The 10,726-nt window shown below is 33.3% G+C and overlaps 2 protein-coding genes across 2 annotated transcripts; both read left to right on the top strand.

Moving 5' to 3' along the window:
* Window positions 1–529: 529 nt before the first annotated feature.
* On the top strand, window positions 530–1,435 carry LOC116339348 (putative odorant receptor 83c). The gene is made up of 4 exons (XM_031765212.1): window positions 530–733; window positions 868–967; window positions 1,040–1,303; window positions 1,358–1,435. The coding sequence occupies exons 1-4, from the start codon at window positions 549–551 to the stop codon at window positions 1,409–1,411; spliced, it is 603 nt and encodes a 200-aa protein (XP_031621072.1). The 5' UTR covers window positions 530–548; the 3' UTR covers window positions 1,412–1,435.
* Window positions 1,436–5,762: 4,327 nt separating this feature from the next.
* Window positions 5,763–10,222, top strand: LOC116338319 (ankyrin repeat domain-containing protein 50-like). The gene is made up of 22 exons (XM_031763520.1): window positions 5,763–5,969; window positions 6,120–6,227; window positions 6,302–6,397; window positions 6,479–6,577; window positions 6,744–6,842; window positions 6,934–7,032; window positions 7,099–7,197; window positions 7,265–7,304; window positions 7,432–7,466; window positions 7,761–7,859; window positions 7,931–8,029; window positions 8,110–8,185; window positions 8,254–8,276; window positions 8,363–8,461; window positions 8,649–8,747; window positions 8,818–8,916; window positions 8,988–9,041; window positions 9,132–9,211; window positions 9,280–9,411; window positions 9,474–9,530; window positions 9,601–9,784; window positions 9,849–10,222. The coding sequence occupies exons 1-22, from the start codon at window positions 5,909–5,911 to the stop codon at window positions 10,181–10,183; spliced, it is 2,172 nt and encodes a 723-aa protein (XP_031619380.1). The 5' UTR covers window positions 5,763–5,908; the 3' UTR covers window positions 10,184–10,222.
* Window positions 10,223–10,726: the final 504 nt, after the last annotated feature.

The following is a 10,726-nucleotide window of genomic DNA, read 5'->3' as shown; positions in this document are numbered from 1 at the left end:
GCAATATTCCAAATTGTTGGTACAATTGTTGCGGTCTATATTGCCATTGTGGCATTTTTTTCCCAACACAGAATCAATGGAATTTTCATAGACCTCAACGAAATTTATGAAAATTGTAAGTATCTCCAAACACAAGTCACAAAAATTAGAATTTTTATTTATTGCAAATTTCCTCTTAGATGCAAATGAAGACTCATTTCAATTATTGGTGGAAGCAAACAACTCCAGTGAATGGTTTTATAAATTGTGTCACTTCTGTGCTGTGTACATATTTTCCGTTGGTACCATTGTGTTGTCCATAGCGACAGCGACTTTTTCTTATGTAAAAATTGGAGAATTTGATACAGAATATGCATTTTATCCATTCAAAGTGATGTAATTATATAATAGTAACTTTTTAAAATTTAAATATACTTCCTCGAGGACATCCCCTTTGAACATTTGAAATATACTAAAATATTCGGTATTACTTTATAATTCATTTTAGTTTCCCTTGGAATCAAAAAACCATTCTTGGTTACGTAATTGAGATATTTTTTCTAATCCTCATGGGCGAAGCGTATCTGTTTGTGTCGTTGCCTCTTTTGACGCTTTTCATTTCAATGTGTTTGAATCATCAAGCATTTTATGGAATGTTTCAAGATTTGGTGACGAAATTAAAGCGGCCGGATAACATTTCAAATCGCAAAGAGCTGCTGTTTGAATTGATTCGTTTTCATGCTTCGATCAAGAAGTAAGTTTAACTCTGTACATTAAAAATTGAATTGGCTCGCTAGGAAATGACGCAAGAAAAAAGTCTAAGAAATTATTCAATACATTGGTTCCACATAATACAAAGTTAAGAAAAAAACTTAATCCATTTTTCAGATGGTTCTTAGATTCAGCAGAAGTGTACGGTAGCTTCATAATGATATTGCTCATCAGCACAATAATCTATCTATCCTGTGTCCTTTTTCAGTTGGATTTGGTATTTTCGACATTTTCCTTAAACTTGTCCATTGTCCAATTTTTAACCAAAAAAATGTCTATATCATTTCAGCAATTGAAACACATTGATTTTAGAATTCTCTTTCTTCTGTTGGCATTTTCAATATCACTGCTAACTTTGTTTTTGTATTGTTTCTTTGGTAAATTGGCGAACGAAAGTTATGATAAAATGTGCGGCTGTTTGTATCGATCGAATTGGTATGAACTTCCGGTCGAATTGCAAAAATGCTTTATTCTCATGATTGGAAATGCTAAACGTCCAATGTTTTATCGTGGTTTTAGTGTGGCTCGTTTGGATTTGGAAACGTTCTCGAAAGTGAGTGGAATTTTGTTGTGTTTTGCATTGAATTAAATTGAAATTGTTTTTCAGATAATAAAATCAATAGTCACTTACTATATGGCGTTCAAGACAATTACGCAGTAAATTACATGGCCAACCACAAAGAAGGCAACTTTGAAGTTTTAATTCGAATCTCATGATGAAGCATTGATATTCAATTTTGATGCATTATAAAGTATTTTGTTGTTATTTTAACATTTAAGAAGCTTCAGCACTTTATTTTGAAATGTAGTTCTTAGATCCAAATTTAAAGCAACTCCAAGAAATGAGGAACTCTTTTGCACATAGCTTGTTCTCAGTCATCAATGACACAAAAAGATGCAAAACTGTTCAAAAGAAAGCAAACTTTAACCTTAACTCAAATCAATTGTGTACATCATGACACATTATACAAAAAATAAATTTTTTAGTGAATCTAGCAAATATTTATTCAAAGTTTCAATATTGAGCAAAAGTAGTATTATATGAGGAAAATATTAATTCTCTCTAACTTCACGACACGTGCATGATTGAATTAAATTAACATTGAAATTAAAGTTAGTTCAAAACATGAAAAACAATTTTTTTGCAAGTTACTTCATTTTCTTCTCTTCTGTCAACTAATTGAACGCAACGAATACAAATAGTCCCATTTTCGCAATATAAGAATTTTAAAATTTATAATTATCAAAAGAAAAAATGTGATCGAAAAATAATCGTTTTAAAAATTGTAGATGATCGATCTACGTGTAAAATATTCGCTGTTTTCTACATACTCCCTTAAATGAGCTAGTTTGGCATGTGCATTGATAAATTCTTTCCATCTGAAACAGAATTCAATCGATTAATACAGATGAAGTATTGTTGTTTTTCTACGTCGATACTTACGGTATGCTTACGTCAAGATTCGTGAATCCAGCTGATATGGCTGCTTTGTTGGAGATGTCGCCTGAAAACGTGGATGAAGATACGTGCAATCCGTACTTTTTGCAAATTCCTTGTCTTGCTTGTAGAAGGTTCGTGCTTATACCCAGACCACGATAATCTGGAAGAACAACCAGTCCATCGCTACACAAATATCTATTAACTCCATACTTGTCACATACATTAAAGTATATTGCTCCAAAAATTTGGTTTACAAGTACTTCTATTGGTTTTCGATTTCGATTTTTTTTATATACAAAAAAGTCTGGAAAGAAATGAAATTAATATGTGATCGTATTAATTTTTAAATATAAAAACAATTACAAGTGCAGAAGATCCCTCGTCACATTGTTCGATCAAAGCCAACCAACTCTCCGGTTGAAGTTTTAAAGCAACCCAAAAATGTATTTTGGCTCATCTCATTAGTCACCATATGTGCGATGTAATTTCCATAATTGTCTTTTCCAAATCCAAGTGGCTCACGCATAAGACTCCAAGCTTCTTTTTCAATAAAATGCTCCCACATGTAGTGCGCTGTTATTTGAAATAATGATTGAGGTAAATCTTCAACGTGATATTTCGTCTCCTTTTTCGTTGATGGATCCAGAGCTTTAAATTTAAGATAAACTTTGGCCTCGACAATTTTGAAAATGAAAAGAACTCCAAAGAGCATCGATACTACACACTTGATATTCAACATTTTTTTATCGACTGTGTGATGAATTCACGTTAACAAGAATTATAAACTTTTTTCTTTTCCGCACACATCTGGTGTGATTTCAATGCATATTAGGGGTACCTTTCAAAAAAAAAAATATCCGATGTTTTGCTCAATCGTTCACATAGTTATAGTTCGATATCATGGCTCCGATACGAAAATTCCCATTTTTAGTAGTTTTTGTATGAAAATTTTAAGTGTGTCGAAAATTATTTGTATCGTAAAACTAATGAGAGATTCTTAAAACTAATGACGGATAATTCGGGGTTTTCGATCAAACTATATGTGAACACCTATATTGGCTTGAAAAATATTTTATTTTCTACTAGTTTGAATTTTTTTATTGAATCGAATGAAATTTTGTAATAATAATACCGATTTTGCGTTTATTCGCCATCCATTTCTGAAATGCCATTTGAATTTTCGTGAATGTTAACACGATTAGCGTCCCATCATTATAGCGTATATAAAACACCTTATAAACAATCATCTGAATTATTTAAACTTCTGTTTTGTACAAAGCGTTTAATTTGAGTGAGAGAAATGAGATTGTTTTCAAGTATCTTATTGCTATCATTATTTGTTCAGGTATTAGAAATTGTAAAAAACAATAAATTTTTCAATATTTTTTCTTCTGTCATTTCTTCTATTTCGGACTTTTAATATTTCCAATCTTAATCCATAAAGCTGATCAACGGCGATGACAACGTGACATTTTCTACGTTAGTGGATAAATTTAAAGCAAAAATATCTGCCGCAAAACTTCCCATAGAATAAAATTTAAATTTCCTGTTGACTCCATTCACAACGGTTGATGAAATTAGAAACAAATTTGAGGTTCTAACTCTTCCATTCCTGAATACCACCTATATAGATCAAGTACACCAAGTGATACCCGATATACAGAAGAGATGGCTGCTTTTTCATCGGAAATTCAAAGACATTAATTTAGTACAGGAAGTTGGTATAAGAAAAGCATGCCACATCATTTATCCAATAATTTCGTACGAATTGTCAGAGATTTGTATCGCAGATTATAAGTTTGGCGATTCATATGAGCAATGGATTGAGAATCTACCTAATAAAAAGCATTTGAAACAAGTCCTACGTGATTTGCATGTAATGCAATCGGAATACGATCGATTGCGCGAACAATTCAACAGTAAAATGACAATAGCTGACCAACTTGAAGCGAGCATTGGAGCGGACAAGGCCACCGTTATTGAATTGTGCAATAAACTTTTGAACGCGGCCAATGCGAATGAAGCGAAGAAAATCAATGCAAATTATGTGATGTTCTTTCATGCCATATGAAATTCATCATGAACAGTTACAATGAACAGCGAAAAACATGGGCACAGTTTTTGATTGGCATGAGAAAAAAGCTTGAGTCAGAACCAAAAACAGTGGAACCAATGACGAACATACAAAGGTTTTGCATGCCTTTGATATATAAATGTAAATAATATCAGTCGTTTCAAACTCGACGACTCGTTTAGTAACACTTTCATTTTCGAGTTATATTTTTCGTGCAATTTATTTAAACGCAAAACCATTTTATTTAATCTGTATTTTCAGCAAAACATGTTTTATGTAAACTCATAAGAAAGCATCTGAAATAAAAATAGAATAAAAATCATATTTTTTTAAAATCAAAATTAAATTCATTTTTCAACGTTTGAGAAAAAAGCCAAATTGCCTTTTTGACAAATTTCGCAAGACCAATCAGCGATGCAACTGGATCCTTCAACTCTGATGTTGATAGTTCACCATTTTTAATCTCGCGCATACTGTGTATACACAGATAATATATTTAGTATGGAAATATTCACCGGCTATTTTTTGCAATTTTTTACATGTTTTTGCCAACGAATTTAATTCTCCTATTGATAACCAAGCGAATATTTTGCGTAAACAATTCTTATTCAAATTGATAAGCTGGGTTGATGACGGCGGATGTTCATTAGACGAACCGGCGATCGGACTCCCAACATCTTTAATCGCCAAATTTGGTTCCTTTGTACATGGGCGTCGCCAGGAATTCCATTAAGGGAGGGCAAGACACATGAAAAACGAGCACCCCCTGCCCCCTGCTAGCGACGCCCGTGCCTTTGTACGCACACGGTGAACCCACTGACAAACGTCTTCGTACAGTAACGCCACAAACGATAAGAGACGGTGACGTTTTAAAACGGTGTTTCAACACCAGCTATTGCTCTTGTCTTACAGAGTATGCTACGATTTAATGTTGTGCGTGAATGTGTTTTCACATCTAACTGCTTAATTGTACTTGTTGAACGTCGAATCAATTGTGGCGCTAGTGTAAGTAAACAATCATCTAAAATTATATGTACTTCTATACAATGCGCTCACTGTGCGTTTGTACGTGACTCTGGCTGGTCGTCAGCTCCTGGTTTGTCATTGATTGCAGCATCATCGGTTTCACCCGTTGAGCTTCCTACTACTCATTTTGCACGATTGCTTGTCATCTTCTTCATATCAAAGGAAGTACGAAAATCAAAATTTTGGTTATATAGTTGATAGCAAGCGGTTTCAGAAAAAATTTGCTCCGAAAAGAAAATAAAAATATGAAAAAAAAACCGGTCAGTCTATTGGGTATTTCACAATGATTCACAATGTGTCACATTGCATGACTTTTATACGGCTAAAAATATGAAATACACGCAAAAATTATTATCAACGTTGACATATGACGCTGGGGTTTATCTAATTTGAAAATAATCACTTCTGTTAATAAGTTATCATGAAAGCACAAAATGCTCAACCATAACGAAATGTAATCTTTAACGAGCAGTTCGCTTTCTTCTTAATTCCGTTCAGGTCAATATCGCAAAAATTGAGTTTAAACAGACATTTTCGTTTCAGTTTTTGGTAGATTCATTTCCATTATAATTTAATCGTAACCAATTCAATTAATTGAATTTCGTGTAAATTCAACCATGAAGTCACTCATCCTAAGCATTCTATATTTTTGTGCAGTGTTGATCAATGCCACTTCAGGTATGTTTTATTTAAGATAAAATCCACTCACTACTCTGGTGATTAGTGTGTAATAATTCAAATAAAAGTGAAAGCTGTCTTCGTGTTGTCGAAGATTTTATACTCAAATTCCATTTTCAGTTGAATTTATTAAATTTTATTTATGATTAGACGAGACAAAGGATTTAATACAAATTAAACAATTGCTGAGAATAGGAGTGAACTTTGATCGTTTAGATAGTGCTTATAACCTGGGTTTATGTGCGGCAGCGACAAAGGGTAATTTCATATCTTCGATACTGTCAAAATACAATGAATAGATACAAAAATGTTTTGAATTCCCATTTTCTCAGGTCAATCGAATGTGGTTGAGTTTTTAATCAATAATGGTGCAAATATTTCTTCAAGTTCCCACGGCACTTTTCCACTTTATCTTGCAAGTTTCTATGGTAACCAATTTTAAGCCTAAAGAAACTAAATAACCAAAACTCTTTATATGTTTGAACATTTAAATTTAATCAAAATTTAAGGTCACGATCGTGTTGTAGACTTACTAATCAAACATGGCGCTGACGTAAATGTAATAAATAATACCGGATGGACTCCAATAAATGTCGCAGCTCGTGAAGGTGCACTCAAATTGCACCGTTAGTCCCGGGGTTTTCGCTCCGCATTTTATTCCGTGTTTACGCACGGTGTAGAACCTCCGGGGCGAACGGTGAAATTTGAGTTCTTGGGATAATCGAAAGAAATGTTTTCAACGTTATTTTTTCAAAATTAAAATCATTTTCATAGGTCATCAGCAAATTGTTGAACTGCTAATTGAAGCAGCCGCAGATTTCAATTTTCCGAACAATGATGGGGAAACGCCGTTATACAGCGCTGTTTCGGCTGGTATTTTTCATTTATTTAATCATGATTTCATTTGATTTTCTTTTTCTCCACGAACTAAATAAATTTGATTTTTTTTTCACTCAAAATTCAGGTCATGAAGATGTCGTTTCAATGCTACTCGAAAAGGGTGCCGATGTTAACATAGAAGATAACGATGGATTGTCACCGATGCACAAAGCAGTTGAAGGAGGTATTAAGACAAATAACGAAACTCAAATAATTGTTATCGCATGACATTTTTCGTTCGTCATTTTAGGTTTTGTGGAGATCGTAAGGTCTTTACAAAAAAATGGTGCCATTGCCAATTTAAAGAATAGAAACAATGAATCCGCTTATGATATTGCTGTTAAGCAAGGTATTAATTATAATCATATTTGTCGAATTATCATCAATTTAACGAAGACTCTTTTCATTTTTGACAGGAAATCAACAAATCATCGACATTCTGGTACCTCCTAAAAAGTAAGTAAAAGTTATTTGATGCTTGGTAACAAGTCAGCAAGTTTAATAACTCAGGCTCCGTATTAAACAATGAATTTCATTTCACATTTTGATTATATGAATTTCCAAAAAAAAAAAATTGTCACAGTCCAGGGCAAAAACTTCATACGGCGGCTCGTAATGGTAATTGAAACCTTCAAATAAACATGTGTATGGGGATAGTTTTGAAACCTGTTTCACAGGCATACAATGATTTTTGGATAGAATAGACCAAGTGTGCGTACGTAGCCGCATGATACATACATTCGTTATTCCGTAATGCTATGGCATGCGAATCAAAGTATGCGAAATAAGAATAACGAATTTGCATGCGTATTATATATGTATGCATCATGCGGCAGCGTACGCACGCTTGGATCCGGATCTTGCGGAGATCTTACGGATCTATTCTATCCAAAAATCATTGTATGGACACAGGTGATGTAGCAAAAATAAAAGGATTGCTGGAAAGTGGAATGGACGTTAATATCGTAGATGGCGGTGAACGAACACCTTTATTTGTCGCGGCTGCAAATGGTAATTTCATAATTTTAAGCCCGTGTAAAAAAATACAACAGAAATGTATATTGATTTTTCTTCTTCATCAGGTCAAATTGATGCAGTTAAAGTCTTGCTCGAGAATGGTGCCGACATAAATAAGAAAAATAAGTACGGACGTGCCCCAATTTTTGATGCAACTCTCAATGGTAACAAAAGTGTTCAAATTCTTAATATATTTAACACGCACGATATAAGTGATAGAAAATACATTTCTTATTAAATTTAGATTTCTATAATGTTGTTGAAATACTCATCGAAAGTGGTGCTGATATAAATATTAAAAAAGATGATGGATGGACACCGTAAGTAGAGAAACTGTTTTAGTCCCGTGAAATTTTTCTAATTATTTCATCTTTTATTTACACTTAAGATTAAATATGGCCGCAAAAAAAGGTGACTCTTTCAAGCCAACAAAATGTTTTGGAAACCAAAAATCCTGAAAATATTTCTTAAACTTTGTATCAAAATCATTTCCATAGGTTATCTGCAAATTGTCGAACTGTTGCTTAGGAAGGGTGCAGTTGTTAATATTCAGACCTTTACCGGTGAAACGCCGTTATACAGCGCTGCATTGGAAGGTTTGATCTATTTTCTTATCTCTTCAGTCACGAACATACAGGGGCATAAGGAGAATGTAAGCCCGGATAACTCTCCTTTAATCGTCCTCCCTTAAATTTTTACTGTGCCATGTGCTCGAATTCAATTCATTCTGTTTATTTTTGCGATACTAAATAAAAATCTATTTTTCCCATATAAAAAATGAAGGCAAAAGAGAAGTCGTTGAAACATTAATCCGACACGGTGCTAATGTTAATATAGTAGAAGACTATGGATGGACACCGCTGCACAGAGCGGTTGAGAATGGTATAAATATTCAGAAGAAACTGATAAAATTTTCAATTACGATTATATGAGATTTTTGGTTGCCTTCCAGGTTTTGAAGAGATTGTGGAAATTTTGGTGAATAATAAAGCCAACGTTTATTCAAAAAATAAATACAATGTCACTCCTTGGAGTATTGCTCAAAGCAAAAGTATTAATTATAACTATATTCGATGTAAAATGTTCTTCGATTAAACAGAGACTCTTTTCTTTTTTACACAGAAAATTCAAAAATCATTGGATTACTCAAAAAAACACCTCGTATTTCAGAAATGGGTAATTAGTAGGTTTAGTCGCATAGTTCTGACTTAGACAGTTCATTGATTTTATAAATATCTGATGAAATTTCAACTATCTTTGATTTAGTTTGTGAAACGTACGGTAAATTGCCAACACCGCATATTCTTGGGGATGAAAAGATGGAAGATGGTGATTTTCCCTGGATGGTGAGAGATCGAAATTTATGATTTTTTTTACATTTCATGGAAATTTTCTAATGGTGTTTAATTCTCAGGCTGCGCTGGGCTATCTTGTTAGAAACAGACTAGTTTACAGATGTAGCGGTACCATTATTTCGGACCAATTCGTACTCACTTCAGCACATTGCACAAGAATGGGTGTACTAAGAAAGGTTCGACTGGGAAAGGTAATAGAATTGTTTCTTCATAAACCATTTTACATTTCATTTTTAATATGATTATTTAATAGACTTCTTTAGCCGATTCCAAACATTACACAGTAACTCCAGTCATGCGTGATATACAGGTCACTATGAAAAAATATATATTGATTTTCATATAACAACTAAAGACATAATGTAAATTATTTTGTGTAGAATATCACCATTCATTCCGGTTATGATCGTTTAACCATGTCTAATGACATTGCTTTGATTCGCGTTGTTGATAAAATTCCATTTAATAATTTTGTTTGGCCAGCATGTTTACATACAAATTTAGATGAGGTACCATCAAATGTGCCGCTTACTGTTACCGGTTGGGATTTTCAAAATCCGAGAAGTAAGTAATAATTTATTTTCAAATTCATTTTGAAATGTGTAAAGTTCAACTAAATGTGTTTAAGGATCATCGACTTCATCACAAATGTATAAAGTAAATTTGACATCAATGCCACTACAGGAATGTAACTCAAAAGTGGTGACGAGAGGTCGTGCGCAATACCGAAATGGCCTTTTTGAAGGGCAGTATTGTGCCTTTGGTGGTGGAAGTAGAGGTTCCTGTCGAGTTTACAGTGGAGGCCCTTTGCAATATCTCAAAACCAATACAAGCACAATAGTTGGTATTGTACCCATCAGTGATAGATGTGGATTGAATATACCAAACATTTACACGAGAGTCGCATACTATGTGGATTGGATTGAATCAATCGTTTGGAGTGATTTAAAAAATTCAAAATGATGTTTAAATAAGTAAAAAATAAAACCATTTCTTCTACGTTTTTTATGAAAAAAAAAAAAAAATAAATAAAGAGGCTTACGTACGCAAGCTGACTTTTGCACAAGGAACCGAAATTTTTGGGAATAAACTGAAATTATGGTCTATGTATGGTTGCAGTAACTTAAATTATCGTGAAAACTTATGAGTATTATTTTCTTATCAAAATAAATAATCACACCAAGTTTAAAGAAATTTCAATAAAAAAATAGCCTGTTCAAAGTTTTACATCATTACGGTACCACAAATCAATGTTGTTGAAAATTTTACCAGATCTATTTCTCGTAATGCCCAATCATCCCGTAAAGTCAGATTTTGAATTTCATGTCTGAGCACGAAACCATCGTGTCACCAACATGGTTGAAAAATGATCAAAAAATGTATGGATGTGGGTCATTACGATATCATACAGGCATTGAAAAATGTATCAGAAATTATTTGTATCGCAAAACTCATGTCAGATTCAGTTTCTTCATGAATTCATATTTATGGTAAAAGATACGTAAT

This window comes from Contarinia nasturtii, unplaced genomic scaffold (genome assembly GCF_009176525.2).
Source record: "Contarinia nasturtii isolate CC-2019 unplaced genomic scaffold, AAFC_CNas_1.1 Cnas_scaffold_69, whole genome shotgun sequence".
Taxonomy (NCBI): Eukaryota; Metazoa; Arthropoda; class Insecta; order Diptera; family Cecidomyiidae; genus Contarinia; species Contarinia nasturtii.
The sequence above is the reverse complement of the archived record's forward strand: the minus strand, read 5'-3'. Positions and strand labels throughout refer to the sequence as shown.

Excerpts from the sequence above, each read along its gene's own strand:
- LOC116339348 (XM_031765212.1), top strand. The coding sequence starts at position 549 with ATGGGCGAAGCGTATCTGTTTGTGTCGTTGCCTCTTTTGACGCTTTTC. Across the intron at positions 734-867 it reads TTTCATGCTTCGATCAAGAA|ATGGTTCTTAGATTCAGCAG; the intron begins GTAAGTTTAACT and ends TCCATTTTTCAG. Across the intron at positions 1,304-1,357 it reads ATTTGGAAACGTTCTCGAAA|ATAATAAAATCAATAGTCAC; the intron begins GTGAGTGGAATT and ends ATTGTTTTTCAG.
- LOC116338319 (XM_031763520.1), top strand. The coding sequence starts at position 5,909 with ATGAAGTCACTCATCCTAAGCATTCTATATTTTTGTGCAGTGTTGATC. Across the intron at positions 7,860-7,930 it reads ATTTGTCGCGGCTGCAAATG|GTCAAATTGATGCAGTTAAA; the intron begins GTAATTTCATAA and ends CTTCTTCATCAG. Across the intron at positions 8,462-8,648 it reads ATACAGCGCTGCATTGGAAG|GCAAAAGAGAAGTCGTTGAA; the intron begins GTTTGATCTATT and ends TAAAAAATGAAG.